Consider the following 17,095-nt stretch of genomic DNA (forward strand, 5'->3'; position numbering starts at 1 on the left):
AGAAAGAAAGAAAGAAAGAAAGAAAGAAAGAAAGAAAGAAAGAAAGAGGGGCACCTGAGTGGCTCAGTCGGTTGGGCGTCTGCCTTTGGCTCAGGTCATGATCTCAGGGTCCTGAGTCCCGCACTGGGTTCTCTGCTCATCAGGGAGTCTGCTTCTACCTCTCCCTCTATGCTCTCTCTCTCTCTCTCAAATACATAAATAAAATCTTTAAAAAGAAAGAAAGAAAAAGAAGGAAAGAACTCTGTTCTATCTCCATCAGAAAGGCAGAGGAGAATTCATAGGGCTAGGAGAGAGAGATCAATATAATTTTTCTTAGGATAAACCCTCACTTTGCAGAAAGCAGATTTTTTATCCTAAGTAAAAGACTAGCCTGGGGGAAACTGAGCTCGGTTCACATAAATAACATTCCCCATTGCCTCCCATTGAAATATATCTACACTCGGAGGGCCTCTCAAAAGAAACCACCATTCACTTTGGACAGATTCTCTAGTCTCATTATAAGCCAAACTTTTATGGCTTGTTTTTCTCAATCTTTATTGTAGGCTCTGGTTATTGATCATATCATTTCTCTGTATGCTTCTTAGGTCAGAGTTATCTCTAAGCCAAGAGCAATCAGACCATAAGGGGATCACTTAAATTCACCATTACCTGACCAGTCCAAATTCACTTTTGGTTGTTTCCCCAACTTCAGCATCCTCTGGAACCAGCACAGTATGAGGCTGTGTTCCGGTCATCTCCATGAGGCCCTGTAAGTGGGCCAGTAGTTCAGTCTTTCTGTACAACTCCATAGATGAAATTCTTAGGCTTTATAGGCCAAGCTTAAATATTCTGCCTTATGAGAGATTTCCTCTTCATTCAAAACTAATTCTCTTTTGCTGCCATAAATCTCAGTCCTTTTCCTTTACTCAAGCTCTTCAGGCTCACCGTACCTGACTTGAAAGATTCCACTCCACACCAGAAGCCAGGATAATAAATAGAGAACCAAATTATCCTGTCTGACATTTCTTCACGTTAATCCAAGGTGTCTGGTGGAGCCTACACTGCATAAATTATTGGTTCAGAAGTAGTGTATTGTTTAATTTTATGTTATGGAAAGTTTCATTTTTTCAACAAAGAGAGAGAGAACAGTATCTAATGAACCACCCAAACTCTGCTTCAATAGTTATCAACCACTAGCTTATCTTGCTTCATCTGTACCTTCTGTCACATTTTCAACTGCATATATCTCTTTGTCTAAATCTTCTAAATACTACCATGGTTCAAAATTGGAAGAGGAGCAATAGGAAAAAAAATCTCCTATCCTGCCTCTGAGAGATCTAGAGCCAGTGACTAGAGTGAATCTTGGAGAACATACAGATGTGACCAACTGCCCTTGGGGAGAAAAATCAAAAATAAAAATTAGTAAAAAGAGAAAATTCATTCAAATACATATTTGAGTTTATTTCTGTTTGAGCTGTGGCTGATTAGCAAAGGCAGCAGAAGTAGATAGTTGGATTGGATTGAGGACAGAACATTTTTACCATCTATTTAGATTCAGTTCCATTAAATAGTAAAAAATGACACTAAAGTGCCAAAACTTGTCAAATTTCTCAGCTTGAACTCTTCACCTAGTTGCTCTGTAGGATAATTCTTAGAGTTACTATATACACCTACCTTCTTTTTTTTTTTTTTTTTTTTAAAGATTTTATTTATTTATTTGACAGAGAGAGAGAGATAGCGAGAGCAGGAACACAAGCAGGGGGAGTGGGAGAGGGAGAAGCAGACTTCCCACCGAGCGGGGAGCCCGACACGGGGCTCGATCCCAGGATCCTGGGATCATGACCTGAGCCGAAGGCTGATGCTTAACGACTGAGCCACCCAGGCGCCCCTACACCTACCTTCTTGATCCTGAAATCAACTGGTATTGTATTCATCAGTGCAGTTGAGAACATGAACATTTTCTAAACCCTATACTACAGGGACAAAAGTAACAAAATCAACAAACAAAACAAAATTCTCTGCCTCCATAACGATCCTGGAAGAGGTTCCTGTAATCCCAGGCTTTCTGGGAACAGTGGCTTGGGCTGTTCCTTAGCAGCTTTTGCTTGGAGGCCACAGAACAGAGAAAGAATACAGCTTATTCCCAGTTAGAGTCCTCATTTAAATGCTAAGTGTTGAAGTGCTTTTTTGTAGCTCAGCGTTTCTCAGCAGAGTTTGCCACAATACATAAAGAAGGAAGGAAATAAGGACAAGGAAGGACAGCCTATCACTTTATAAAATATCCTGGAATACACTTGACGTTTTAGTTTCAGAGGAAAAGACTGTCCCTTGAAAATTTGTGATTTGCTCGGGAAAGAATCTGCCTGGGATTGTTTTGCAGAGACCTATAATACACAGTTGTCCCATCGGCTACTGTATGGTCTTTGCCAGGAATTATTTGGCATGGGCTGGATTTGAGATAATGTGGGACTTTATTATAAATTTTAATATGACTTCTACTAAAACTGATGCATCTGTTTAGCTTTTTTTTTAGCTAAGTGGTTTATAAGACTTTTCTTTTTCGTACGTTTTAGGGCACTGCATTATAATATGGAAAATTTACATTTGTGAAAAACAGTTTGAGAATTATTTATAGGCCTGAATTCCTTTGGAAGAAAGAGACATAGGTATGGGAATAGGACAAAAACAACACGTTCCTTAATTTTTTTTTTATACTTATCTTGGAAAAAACCTTCACTTGGCCCCAGTCTGCACTGCAATCATGTCTGTCTTTCCTTTTAATGCCATCCTCCCTCAGTGAGTCTTCACTGGCGGCTTTCATTTCATAACTGCTCGTTTGCTGTAACCTTGCTTCTGTTCCTCTGCTCCTACTGAAATAGATCTCTCCACTAAGATCACCTTTGTCCCTTCCGGACAGATTTTTAAGTAGAAGGCAACATGTCTTTGAAATTCTGGATATTTCTCTTCCCTTCAAGACTTCAGATATCTGTGCCTTCTACTTTCTAATCCCTTCCCCTAGCTAAATGGGAAAGAGCCTGATCTCAATTATTTGGACTTTACAATGGAAAAGAATTAGTCATGCTGTTCACGCCTTAAAAAATGTTTGCATCTTAAATTTAATTCTTTCTAATTGTACAGCAAAATGCTCCTAGTTTAAATATCCTTGGGTATTGTCAGAGGGGGTAGTGAAAAACTTCGGGCCTATGGGATATTCTTTCACAGTCATTCGTAAAGCTTGCCTTCTGTGTCACTGTGTGTGTGCATATCTCCGCGTGTGCTGGTGAGCATGTGTCCTGTGGGTCAGATGCTGTAAAGGACGGAGAGAATCATACGGAGACTTGCTCAGAAAGAACCGTCTTTGGGCTCTCCCTGGCCGGAGACATCTTGTGAGTTCTAGGAGGTGAAAAGCTGGCTGTCACACATTCATTCAAAGAGAAGCTGCTTCCCTGGTGTACCTTCTAGCTACAGCTCCAGGCGGCTCCCCTACTCTGGATCCTCCCCTTAACCTGTTCACTCCTTTCCCATTCTCTCTCTGTGCTAGATCACCAGACAGAGATCTGCATCTGCATTCATTCCCTGCCACTTCTCTGTTTCCCTGGGCTATCCCCCCAATTTGTAATCAAATGGTCTCTCCTGAAATAGGCCAGCTAGAGCTTCAGAGACTTTTTATGGACCTCGAAAGATGGGATTAAAGGGTAGGGAGAAGTCAAACCTATTATTCAAAGACTTGTGAGGAAAGTGAAGGGGGTGGGTGCCAAATAAACGAGGGTATCAGAGTACATTGAGATGAAAGTTTTGGGCCCTGAGAGGAAAACACTAAATTCTGGAGACTCACATTCAGAATTTTGCTTTTTAAAAATATGTGGGGAAGGGGGGCACCTGGGTGGCTCAGTCTGCCTTCGGCTCAGGTCGTGACCTCAGGGTCCTGGGATGGAGCCCCACATCGAACTCCCTGCTCAGTGGGGAGTCTGCTTCTCCCTCTCCCTCTCACCCCTGCTCGTGCTCTCTCAAATAAATACATAAAATCTAAAAAAACCCCCACAAAACTACACAGGTTTAAAAATATATATACACATGTGTGGGGAAGGCAAAAAGGGAATCCTAGCTTCAATCTAAGCTACTACGTTAACCATTGGGATTCAAGTGTATCAGAGCGCACTTGGCAAAGTAGTGCTGGCCTGTAAGAAGCTTGCTGCATGGGACTGAATTCTTCACCGGGAAAGGACTCTCATACTCAGGGGAGATGGAGTCCAGCACATGAACTCGACCTCGTAACAAGGTCCTGGCCATGCAAAGGAAGAAGTAAGTCTGAAGACAGCATAGTGTTTGGTACTGCTGCTCCTGTGTCCATCTGTGCCCCAGACCATATAGAATCAGGCATGTGTTCTCACCACAGCTGCTGAACTGCTAAGTACACAGTGTGATGTGCAACAGACAGCCTCACGGGCTACACTACTTTGGAAAACTCCCCCAAATGGGAAGAAATTGTTGAAACTAATTGGATAGTGGTTTAAACTGCTCATCCACAATTAGACGTAACTACCAGAGAGTGGGAACTTGCAATTTTCTGTGAACTTCCTATGGTGGTAAAATAAATTTCTTCAAATGGTATCACATGAAGAGGGGCTTTAAAATTAGGGTGTATGGATCTATGGATCATAAATGTTAGGTAAGAAAACACAAAGAAACAAAAGAAACTTGGAGACTTTCCAAGAGCTAAAAGAGAAGCTATGGCATTTGTATTTGGGTTGATCCAAAGTCCCTCCCCTCCTGTCCCAGCTCCCTGGGAAAAATTTTTGCTGGTGATCAGGCTGATTATGAAATAGGCAATTCAGGAGGCAATATAGCTCACGAGAGAAGCTGCACAATGCTGAAAGCTGTGGGTGTTTGAGGATTTACAGTGCCCTAGATCAAAGAATTTTGAATTGTGGTTAGATCGTGGCTGATTAGAGCCACTGAGGTGTTGCAAGGTTAGATCTATAGGGCAGAGAAGCAATGGGAAAATGATAGAAAGTCCTCAGGACTCTGCTCTAGCATTACCCATAGCTTCAAAACTACAAATGCATCTGTATCTGAATGGTTGTTTAACAAGAACTGAAAAAAAATATTTAGTAATTAGGAGACTAGTAAGGACTTAGACACCCATTGAAATGAAAGGGAAAGGACTTGTAAATGTTGACAGTAGGGGAGCTGGGCAGAAGGCAGTGAAAATGGGACAAGAGGACATGATTTAGCTCATCAGCCTAGACGGGGGCAAGTGACAGCAGAAGGTATGGTGAAACATTATTGTGAGAGCTGAGAAGGAATGATGGAGAGAGAGAGATTATTGCTCTCCCAATTCTTACTGTTGGTAAATTAACTTGGGAGAAGGATGACATGGCATTAGAAGCTTATAGGAAAAAGTACAAAATAAAGACTGACTTACAGACTCATTGATGACAGTGGGTTGATGACAAGGACGTGGAGGTGGTCTAAGAATATAAAATCAGAGCTATGGCATTGAAGACTTCCATGAATGGAGGTAGTTAGCATGTTTCCTAGAGGACAGATGGCCCCTAGACAAACATTCAGAATGCTCGTGGGCACATTCCACCGCCCAAAATATTTTGTGCCTGGTATGACAAAGGTAAGCATAAACAAGTCAGTTACAATTGCTAGGGGGAAAAATAAAACACTACAGTACCAAGAAAAACTGCAGGGAAGGAAAGAGATCCCCGTGATTTTAATGCTCAGTGCAGTCAGAGACCCAGCCCCTCAAGGCAGTGACCAGAGAGCACTGTGAGCGCTACCGAAACCAGAAGGTCCTCCATCCAGAAACAAAACGAGAGCATGTCCACCAGTCTGTTACTGTTACAGTTGGAGCAGCCCTTGTCTAGAAGACTGAAGCAATACTTTAAGCTTTCCAAGTCCTCAAATTATTGCTTCGGTATTAGATGCCTGTTCTCCCCCCGGACCAGTGCTTCTCAAAGTGGACTCTGAGGGTCATCTTAGGAATGTGTGCAGACAGATTCCTACCATCTATTCCACTCATCACCACTGCTCAACAAGAGTCTCTGGAACTGGGGCCCAAGAATCTTCATGTTCAATAAACTCCCCAGAGGATTCCTTACGGACTCTACTAGCTAATCTGTGTGGATTAATTTTCAAATGCCCACACTGAAGTCTATTCTCCAGATCTCTGGCATTCCAGATCATGTATGTATGTATGCATGTAACATTTAATTTTTATATATTTTTATATATTTATATTTTATATATTTAAATTATAAATGTATTTTTAAAAGATTTATTTGATAGAGAGGGAGAGAGAGAAAGCACAAGCAGGGGGAGCGGCAGGCAGAGGGAGAGTAAGAAGCAGGTTCCCCGCTGAGCAGGGAGCCCAATGCGGGGCTCGATCCCAGGACCCTGGGACCATGACCTGAGCTGAAGGCAGATGCTTAACCGACTGAGCCACCCAGGTGCCCCTATCAATTTATTTTTATATAAATAACATTTTACAGATTTACAGAAGTTTGCAAAGAACCATAGAGGGAAGTCCTATGCACCCTTTCCCCAGCCTTCCCCAGTGTTAACATCTTGTAACCATAGTACTTCTTCCATAAAGCTTATTCAGACTTCCCAGTTTTACATACAACACTAAAGTTTGCACTCCATTGTCCTAGACTAATGGAACACTTCAAAAAAAAGTCAGAGCAAGACCGGCACCAGGAGACAGGAGGTAGAAGAATCCAGTCCTGTCTAGGCCAGGCACTAGGCCACCTGACAGTTAAAGGGAATTGGTGGAGCATGGTTGTTGCTTATACCCTTCACCACTGGGACTCACGGGAAGGCCACAAGCAGATCTGGGGAGATGCTTTCACCAAAGCCACCTTCTTTGGGCATCCGGAGATAGAGGCAGGGCTAGTTTCAGTCAGAATCTCATTGAAGAATTATCTGCTTATCTGGCAGGAGAGCCCCATCTATTTGCTTTTGAGCCAATGGAAACTGCCAGCTCCCAAGGTAATAAAGAGTCTTTCCTAAATCAGAAAGTGCACTGGTGCTTATTCTTGAGGGAGTTGTTATAGGGATGCAGGAGGTCCAGTGTGGGTGAATCAATAATAGCCAGTGTGCCAAGGCCAAGGATATTGCTCTTGGGGGGACAAAGGCACTTTTAGCAGGAGGTCACTGAAAGCTGAGCCCAGGAAAGGTATCAACAAAACACTAGAGAAACTCTAGTTGATACTTTTCTTAATCGCCCATTTCTTTGTGAGGATGGCACCTTTTGAAGGGGCTCCAGGCTGGGCCCACCACTTGAATTCTGCACATATGGACAGGTCAGGAGAATTGGCAGGGCTGAAGACTCCAGAAATTTATCTAAATAACTTGGAGTCTTCCCAGGATAGCCTTTGCTCTAAGGGAAGGGAATCGAGAAGATCCCAGCAATGAAGCTTGTCACTGGAATGTGTTAGCAAGCCCTTCAGTCCAATGAAGGAGGTTGGAGGGTGACTAGGAGGTCATGTTACAGGCAAAACCTGAAAGAACTGTTTTACTAAAACCCTGTAAGACCGTGTATACAAATGGCAGTTTTGATACATAAATGGAAAAAGCAAAACCCTAAAATGGATTAAAAGACATTTGTCCCTGTATTTTAAAAAAATTAATAGTTGCTTTAAAAGAAGTTTTAGATTCACAGGGAACTTGAACAGAAAGTATAGAGTTCCCATAAACTCCCCCCTTCCCCCACGCACAATTTCCCCCATTATTAACATCCTGAATTAGTGTGGTAGATTCCTACTTTTTTATGCATTGAACCCAGTCTAAGCAGCAACAGTCCTCCGCAAAATATGCCCAGGGGATGTGGTGCTACCCAGATAAAGCAGAGGCCAGGCCCGGCAGATATGGGTGCCTGGTGGACATACAAACAGAGGGAGGGTTGGAGCAATGGAAGAATGGAAGAGCAGCAGAGACAATGTGATAGTTAACTGAGCTTGTTTATGAGTGTGTGCAAAACATCACTAAGACCTCCAAGAAATACTGCTCACGAACTTTTGGGGGATCAGGAGTCCTGAATTAGCAGGTGGGAATAAGAGCAAGAGAAATATGGGTTACAGAGAAGCATAGCAGTGAAGGAATACGTGCTCCAGAATCACACTGACTAGGTTCCAATCCTGGCTTTACCACTTAACTAGCTGTGTGATCCTGGCTAACCACTGTATGTTTCAGTTTCTGCTTCTGTAAAATGGAAGACATTATAGTTTCTACCTTATGCAGTTGTTGTGACAATTATATGAGCTTGAAACATGTAAAGAAAGCACTTGAAGTATTTTGTGTGCACCAGGTAAACATTCAGTAAATAGTACAGTACCTATCCCATGGGGTTGCCATGGAAATTAAAAATGATACAGGTATAGCACTCCTTTAGAAGAGACATGATAAATGTCAGCTATTACTGTGTGATGTAAATTAAATTTTAAATGGTGTCAGTATATATACTGGAAGACTGTCCAAAGGAGAAACAATTACAAAATTTTTATTTGGCAGTATAAAAACAAAACTAACTGCAGTTATTTATGCAAATTGCTTACCACATGTCTAATTACTATAAAGCACAATAACAATTATACATAACATGAAGTGTGTCAGATTGACTTTGCTAAAACTTTTGATTATAACACCAACCTTTGTGTACATATGCTTAGTGTTCCCTGTCTGTTCCTCCTGCGGTATGATCATTTGCTAACGTAGCACGGTCGTCTGCTCACAATGTTAGAAAATTAGTGGGAGCACTGGCTTGCCAGACTTCCTTCTCATATCCTTCCCCAGGTCTTTTTCAGTCCTTATTATCCTACAATTTTCTGTTCATTCTGATGATCCTTCCATCCTTTTTTCGAAACCCTTTAGTCCAATCCATTTTTAAAGAGCACTTATTCTGTTCAAAGTATTGTAGTGGGAGCTGGAAAGTGATACAAGGAAAACTAAGGCAATCCTTACTAATAGTCAAGTAGTAGGGAATAAAAGGAAACCTTAATACAAGGCGGAAGAAAGTTGCTGTGAGTCTTCAAGAAATGCTGGTTGTGGCTTTTGAACTAGATACTTAAAAATAAGTAAAATGTTTATACGGAATTGACTATTCTGAACATTTTGTATAAATAGAATCATACATCTTATGAAGCAGAGAAAGATGGGGGAGTTGTCATTTTAAATAGGATGACCAAAGAAAGCTTTAGGGAGAATGACACACTGGATTTAAAGGACGAATGCAGGTGAAGGAACAAACTATGTGGATATCTGAGTAAAAAGCATTCCGGGCAGAAAGAACAGCAGGTGCAATGGCCCAGAGACTGGAGAGTGCCTTGTGTGTTGGAGGAACAACAAGGAGACCAGTGTGGCTGGAGCAGAGTAAGTAAGGGGAGAGTAGTACGAGATTAGGCATTAACGGAGGCCAGATTGTATAGGATTTTATAAACCATGATAAGAGTTTGGCTTCTGCTCTATGTGAAATAGGAAATCATTAGAAGATTTTGAGGAGAGGGCGCCTGGGTGGCTCAGTTGGTTAAGCGACTGCCTTCGGCTCAGGTCATGATCCTGGAGTCCCGGGATCGAGTCCCGCATCGGGCTCCCTGCTCAGCGGGGGGTCTGCTTCTCCCTCTGACCCTCCTCCCTCTCATGCTCTCTGTCTCTCATTCTCTCTCTCTCAAATAAATAAATAAAATCTTAAAAAAAAAAAAAAAGATTTTGAGGAGAAAGTAGCAAAATTTGATTTACACTTTATTTTTTTAAAGATTTATTTATTTATTTGAGAGGGTGGAGGGAGGGGTGGAGAGAGAATCTTCAAGCAGACTCCCCACTAAGCGTGGAGCCTGACATGGGGCTCGGTCTCATGACACAGGAGATCATGACCAGAGTGGAAAGCAAGAGTTGGATGTTCAACCGACTGAGGCCACCCAGGTGCCCCTGATCTATATTTTAAAGGGACTGATCTTTCAATGGACCAATCATTTTGAGACTAATATATGGGAGAATAAGGGTGGAAGCGAGGAGCTCAGTCAGTAGGCTTTAACAATAATCCAGGCAACGGGGTGCCTGGCTGGCTCAATTGGTAGAGCATGAGACTTTTGATCTCGGGGTTGTGAGTTCAAGCCCCACACTGGGTGTAGAGATTGCTTAAAAGTAAAATCTTAAAAACAAAACCATAATCCAGGCAAGAGACAATGATAGCTTGGACCCAGTGATAGCAGTGACGGTGCTGAGAACTGATTAGAGTCTGAATATAATTTGAGCCGGAGTTGGCAGGATTTGATGACAGAATGAATATGGGATGTGAGAGAAAGAAAGGAGTCAAAGATGATTCCAAGATTGTTGTCTGACAACTAGAAGGAGGAACTGTCCTTTACCTAAGTGGGGAAGACTACAGAAGGAACAGGTTTGGGATGGTGGCAGCAAAGATCAGGAGTTAAGTTTTGGATGTATTAAGTTTGAGATGCCCATCAAACATTGTAGTGGAGATGTCAAGAATATAGTTGGATATGCAAGTCTGGAGTTCAAGAAAAGGTCTGAGAATTGTTGCGAGGGTAAGGCACAAGCCTTTTGAATGACACTCAGTCTAGGTAGTATCTTCAGCAACTGTCCATATGGGGGATGGGAAGCTTGTACTTCGTCTAGGAGCATGCTGATTGTACCATGTTCTATTGAGCTGCCTCCACTTGGTAAACACATTTTATATCTTCTACTGTTTATTAGCATTTTGCCTCCAGTCACATAATTGTCCCTAGGTAATACCCATACAAACACTTAAATTCCTTCCTCTCTGGCTCTCTTTACACTTTCTAACATCACACTAACTATGCTTTCTATAACCCATATTATATTTTACTCCCTAATAAAAAATCTTGCCATTGTCTCATTAAGAACAAGATCCTCCTCCTTTGGTGTTCACAAGGACACACAGTCTTTTTTTTTTTTTAATTGAGATATAGTCAGCATATAACATTAGTTTCAAGTATACAACAGAATGATTTGATATATGAACATGCTGCAAAATGATCATTACAATAAGTCTAGTTAATACCTATCCCAAGTCTTTTCTTAATACTGGATGGTCTAGATATGAGGAAGCCAGCCCTAACGGTTTGAATATGTCTGCAGATAACTCCGGGGTTAACAAACATTAATTAATGGAAATGTCCACACAAGGCCTACAGTCTTGTCCCATGGCAGGTGTTCAATTAAATCTAATTGATTAATCATTTCGGCCCAACCAGCATATCATACAAATTTTTACATATTGTAGGATCTTTTTTTTTTTTTTAAAGATTTTATTTATTATTTGACAGAGAGAGAGAGAGAGCACATGAGAGGGGGGAGGGTCAGAGGGAGAAGCAGACTCCCTGCCGAGCAGGGAGCCCGATGCGGGACTCGATCCAGGGACTCCAGGATCATGACCTGAGCCGAAGGCAGTCGCCTAACCGACTGAGCCACCCAGGCGCCCTACATATTGTAGGATCTTGAGAAAAGAATCCTCTATTATCTGCCCCCACCCCGCTCCCCCCGGCCCATGGTTCCCTGTGATTCCAACTTAGTATCCTCTCACAGTGTGTCTCTTCACCCAGGCTCATGGCAAAGCTTTCTCTTTTGTCTGCCACTTGATTTTTGTTTTGTTGCTGTTTTCTTTCCTGATACTGTCTATCCTCTGAATGGGAACTAGCCTCTGTCTGGCCTGGTCATGTCCAAAAGTCTTTGCAAATTATGCCTAACATAAAGATTGCCTCTGTGAGCCAGAGCAAGACTCTTGGTGTTACCCCATTACAGCCACACACATCCCCTATCCCTAGCCCCTGGCAACCATTAATCTATTATCCAGCTCTGTAATTACGTATTTCACAATTGTTACATAAATGAAATCATGAAGTATGTATCCTTTTTTTTTTTTTTTGAGAGAGAGAGACAGAGAGAGATAGAGCATGAGTGGGGGAGAGGAAGAGAGAGAATCCTAAGCAGGCTCCATGCCCAGTGGGGAGCCTGACACTGGGCTTGATCTCACGACCTTGAGATCATGACCTGAGCAGAAATTGAGTCCGAGTCCGATGCTTAACCAACAGAGCCACTCAGGTGCCCCAAAGTATGTATCCTTTTGAGATTGGCTTTGATCACTTTGTATAATGTCCTTGAGGTTCATCCACGTTATTGAGTGTATCAATTAGTTCATTCCTTTTTACCACTGAGTAATGCTCCGTGGCATGGATGTACCACAGTTATTTTATCCACTTACCCTTGGAAAGGTATTTGAGTAGTTTCCAGTTTGGGGGTATTATGAATAAATTGTTATAAGCATCCATGTACAAGTTCCTGAGTAAAGATAAATCTTCATTTCTCTGGGATAAATGCCCAAGAGTGGAACTGCTAAGTTGAATGGCAAGTCCATTTATTTCAGTTTTGAAAGAAATGGCCAAACTATTTTCCAGAGTCAGATTATTTATTTTTGGAATTTAATTATGACTCAGGTCCTAGAAAGACACTCTACTATTTACCTCTTTCTGATTAGAGAACTATCGAGTTCTATGGAGTCTGATGGACTTGGATTCAATCCTGCTTCAATCACTTATTATCTAGGTTAGCCTGAACAATATATTTACCTTTTTGAGTCTCAGGTTCCCTATGTAAAAAATAGGGATAATAATGGCCAAGAGAGTAAGAATTTAACAAGATCAACATGTAAAATTCTCACAGTAGAGTGTTGGTTCACAGTAGTGAGTTAATGCTCTCCCCACTCCATGGCAAAATAATAATCAAATATTACTCCCAACATTTTCGGTATTTGAAATTTTAAAAATCAAAAGAAAGCATAATGTTAGCTCCTTTTTTTTTTTTTTTTTTAAGTAGGCTCCACGCCCAGCATGGAGCCCAGTGTGGGGACTGAATCACGATGCTGAGATCAAGACCTGAGCTGAGATCAAGAGTCGGACGTTTAACTGACTGAGCCACCCAGGCGCCCTAATGTTAGCTCCTTTTGTACATATTCTATTAGATAAATTATCTTTAATAGATTCCTTATGCATAATTTTTTGTTGGCAAAACCATTTTCATTTCTTCCTATCAATTATGTTTGCTGAGGTAATCCTTATAATGCTTGGCAACAGAAATGAGTTGGTATATCTTCATTACGTTCTGTGGTTTTTCTCTCTTCTAGGTCAGTGAACAATTTCCTGATGACTGGTCCAAAGGTAAGAAAAAATGTCCTTTGACTTATTTGGATTTCACTAATCTTAGTCTCTTGATTGAAGACTATACATGTCAATTTCTTTTCATTATATCCACATTTTTTATTAGCTGTGTATATTATGGAAGGAAAAACCGTGGCGCAGAGAGGGTTAGGGACACACCCAAAAGAACACAGCAAACTAGTGTCAGGACAAAGGCAAGAACTCAGGAGTATTGATTCTGAATTTATGGCCAGAAGTTCCAGAGCCACAAAAGTCAAGAGCCTTTCCCAGGTGTCAGGTTGCAGCCACACGTCCTTCTAGGTGCAGTGGTAGGACACAGTTCTCCATCTTTAAAATGCTGACATTGTACTCCATGATCTCTAAGGACAGTTCCAGCCCCCAAATGTTCTTTTCTAAGACAGTAATAGGATGAGAACAGCTGAAAATCCATGAATTATGTAATTTGGGCTCATTTTGGAGAGGCAGAATAGTATAGTGAATAAAGGCTAGTGAGGTCTAGAGTCTGGTAACACTGAATTTCATTCCTACTGTCACCATCGGCTAGCTGTGGGACCTTAAGCAAACTGCTTTACTTCACCTCTCTGAGCCTCAGGTTCCTAATCTATACAAATGGTACCTATTTCACAAGGTTATTTGTGATGTTAAATGGAACAGCATATTTAAAGTGCTTACTCTGTCACTACTCCTGAAGGAGGGGTGAGTGGGCAGGAAAAGAGATGTGTAGCCACTTAAGGGCAAATGCCTCCCAAGTTCAGCTGGGAGTCTGAATTTGGACCCCTGTGTTTCTGTAGGCTTACCTGATCTATTCCAGCAGTGTGGCAGCTGGTGCCCAGAGTGGTATTGAAGAATGCAAGTATCAGTTTGCCTGGGACCGATGGAATTGCCCTGAGAGAGCCCTGCAGCTGTCCAGCCATGGTGGCCTTCGCAGTGGTAAGGAAAGCCTTGGCCACAGCTCCCTGGACCCCCTGGCCACAGGTTAGAGCCCCACTCTGCAGGGGTGGCCCCCTGCTGCTTCTACATCCCCATCCTAGTCCTCACCTGGTCTCTGCTCTCAGGTGATCTTGTCTCTGGGATCTTCTCTGTCCCTTCTCCATCTACTCCTTCTTACTTATAAAGCTTTTTTTCTTTCTTCCCAACACCCTCACTGCTCAATGAATGGACCTTGTCTCACCCCTAATCCTATAATATCCTTTGCCTCCCAGTTGGCTAAGGGCTTCCTCACAATATAAAGAGCATCAGGAGGTAGGTAGGAGTATTAATTCTTCATGCCTCTTAGCCCCTTCCTTCAGCAGCTCAGCAGAGAGGTACAGGACAAGTGGGGACTGACTTGGACACCAGATTCCCAAGGAGAAGAAAAAGAGTGGCCATGCCAGTAAATGAAATAGCTGCCAATCAGATTTTCTTTTCAGGATTTGCTGGCCCATGCCTCTTAGACTTCAGTATTTCAGGAAGAAAAAGGCATGGGTTCTTTACAACCTGGCCTTCAGATTCATCTCCCTTCCCATTTCTTCCTCTGGCTCTTTGCCACCTAAATCCTTTAGAACCATGTATGTCAACAGTAATCTAGCCACCTAGTCATAATGTGTGACCTGAAAAGATGGGAGGGGAGAAGCATAGCGCTGAGACCGAGGCTGGAGCAGACCATGGAAGAGAGTAAGGTACATTATAAAGATGGGGAAACAGGATGGAGCTGGGAAGGAGGGCGCAATGATGCGTTCAAGGAAGACAGCGTGACTGGTACTCTGAGTTGCAACCCCTGCCTCTGACGCACCATTTTTGGTTCCTGCCTGCCAGCTAATCGGGAGACAGCGTTTGTACACGCCATCAGTTCTGCTGGGGTCATGTACACTCTGACTAGGAACTGCAGCCTTGGCGACTTTGACAACTGCGGCTGTGACGACTCCCGCAATGGGCAGTTGGGTGAGTAGAGGTACCGTGGGTGGCCAGGGCAGGCTGGCAAAGTTCACTACGAATGAAAAGTTCCGTGGGGTGAAGAAGAGTTGTATTCTTCTAAATCTGGGGAAAATCAGGGCCGCCCAGTTTAAGCCAAAACCCTAGAGTGAAAAACCAGGCTCAATGTAGTTTGGGGCCCTCCTTCTCTAAGTGAGGGGTTTCTTTAATTTAAACACCATAAAGGAACAACACTCCCTATGGATTCAATCCTGCTACTCTCTCAGAATAGGGGGAACATCATTCATATTGCTTGTCCCTGTTTCCTTTGCGCTGTCCTCCTCTCGAATCCTCTCCGCCCTCCAGCTCAACTTCCAACTTGGTTGGTCCATATCACTTCTATTGCGCCTCTCTCCCCCCTCTCAATGCTGCCGATTTCCTCTCCTTTTCCGGGCCATTCTGTGGATGTCAGTCACTCACCAGGCACGAACACACTCTGCCCAAAGACCAGAAACAGCGTGTAGAGGGCCAAGCCGCCGGCATCTTGCAGAGAATCCACTCTGCAACTCCTTAGGTCATGGAGTCCCGAGCAGGCGACTGGCTGAGGCTGGAAGTGGAAGCGCAAACGGGGCCTAAACAAATCGAGGAGGAAACTGATCTGGAGACAGGGCACTTGCCCAACCCCAAACCCAATCAGAAACAGTGGTCCAGGAGCCCAAGCCCGCCTGCTCAACGACCTTTCCTCCCCTTGCACTCTTCCAGGGGGCCAAGGCTGGCTGTGGGGAGGCTGCAGTGACAACGTGGGCTTCGGAGAGGCAATATCCAAGCAGTTCGTCGATGCCCTAGAGACAGGACAGGATGCCCGGGCAGCCATGAACCTGCACAACAACGAGGCCGGCCGCAAGGTGAGTCCTGCAGCCCCTGGGGTGAGGCAGCTGGCTCCATCCACCAGCCCTAGGTGCGGACTGCTCTTCAGTTCATTTGGCGGATTGGAAAAGCGAGGCACCAGGCCGGCCAGCCATGTGGACTAGCTAGAGGCCTCACAACCCCCGCAGTGGTCGACTCCCCACCTCCTAGGCCCTGGCCAGCTCACTCTCAGCTCTCTCCCCAGGCGGTGAAGGGCACCATGAAACGCACGTGTAAGTGCCACGGTGTGTCAGGCAGCTGCACCACGCAGACCTGCTGGCTGCAGCTGCCTGAGTTCCGCGAGGTGGGCGCGCACCTGAAGGAGAAGTACCACGCGGCTCTCAAGGTGGACCTGCTGCAGGGCGCCGGCAACAGTGCTGCGGGCCGAGGCGCCATCGCCGACACCTTCCGCTCCATCTCCACGCGGGAGCTGGTGCACTTGGAGGACTCCCCGGACTACTGCCTGGAGAACAAAACGCTAGGACTGCTGGGTACCGAAGGCCGAGAGTGCCTGCGGCGCGGGCGGGCCCTGGGCCGCTGGGAGCGCCGCAGCTGCCGCCGGCTCTGCGGCGACTGCGGGCTGGCGGTGGAGGAGCGCCGCGCCGAGACCGTGTCCAGCTGCAACTGCAAGTTCCACTGGTGCTGCGCCGTCCGCTGCGAGCAGTGCCGCCGGCGCGTTACCAAGTACTTCTGCAGCCGCGCCGAGCGGCCGCGGGGGGGCGCGGCGCACAAAGCCGGCAGAAAAGCCTGAGGGGCTCCTCCCCCCTCCTTTCCCCATTTGTCCTAGGCTTCTTTTAGAGACCCCAGTAATAGAGGAACCTAGGGAATGCCCCCCCCCAACATTCCCCTGCCCAGGGATTCCCAAGAGGGAGAGACGCCGCCATCTCTCCAGAGCTTGCCACTTTCCAACCCCTTCCCCCAATTCCTCTGAGCTCTCCTCGAACTCCGTCGGCATCCTCCTCACCAGCCGCCCTGAGGGCTGAGAACTCCCAGTCCTGAGATTCTGAGCTATTGATCTTCCCTGGACTAGGATGAGAATAGGCGTTCCTCCCTCCCCTTCTAGCTGCCCTAACGCCTGACCTGGCCTATGGAGCCTGTGGAAGAACACTTCTCGGATATGC

The 17,095-nt window shown here is 44.4% G+C and overlaps 1 protein-coding gene and 1 non-coding gene across 2 annotated transcripts; both read left to right on the plus strand.

Annotated features, from left to right (window-relative positions):
• Positions 1 to 10,039: 10,039 nt before the first annotated feature.
• TRNAK-UUU lies at positions 10,040 to 10,112 on the plus strand. The gene has a single exon. It is a non-coding gene; the product is annotated as a tRNA-Lys (tRNA).
• A 2,831-nt stretch (positions 10,113 to 12,943) lies between these two features.
• Positions 12,944 to 16,725, plus strand: WNT8B (Wnt family member 8B). Its single transcript, XM_021700040.1, has 6 exons — positions 12,944 to 12,953; positions 13,145 to 13,178; positions 13,970 to 14,108; positions 14,973 to 15,098; positions 15,831 to 15,973; positions 16,180 to 16,725. Coding segments are annotated over exons 1-6 (990 nt in total). The 5' UTR covers positions 12,944 to 12,951.
• Positions 16,726 to 17,095: the final 370 nt, after the last annotated feature.

The sequence above is a fragment of the Neomonachus schauinslandi genome, chromosome 6 (assembly GCF_002201575.2).
Source record: "Neomonachus schauinslandi chromosome 6, ASM220157v2, whole genome shotgun sequence".
Classification (NCBI taxonomy): domain Eukaryota; kingdom Metazoa; phylum Chordata; class Mammalia; order Carnivora; family Phocidae; genus Neomonachus; species Neomonachus schauinslandi.

Excerpts from the sequence above, each read along its gene's own strand:
- WNT8B (XM_021700040.1), top strand. Across the intron at positions 14,109-14,972 it reads CCATGGTGGCCTTCGCAGTG|CTAATCGGGAGACAGCGTTT; the intron begins GTAAGGAAAGCC and ends CCTGCCTGCCAG. Across the intron at positions 15,974-16,179 it reads ACAACGAGGCCGGCCGCAAG|GCGGTGAAGGGCACCATGAA; the intron begins GTGAGTCCTGCA and ends CTCTCTCCCCAG.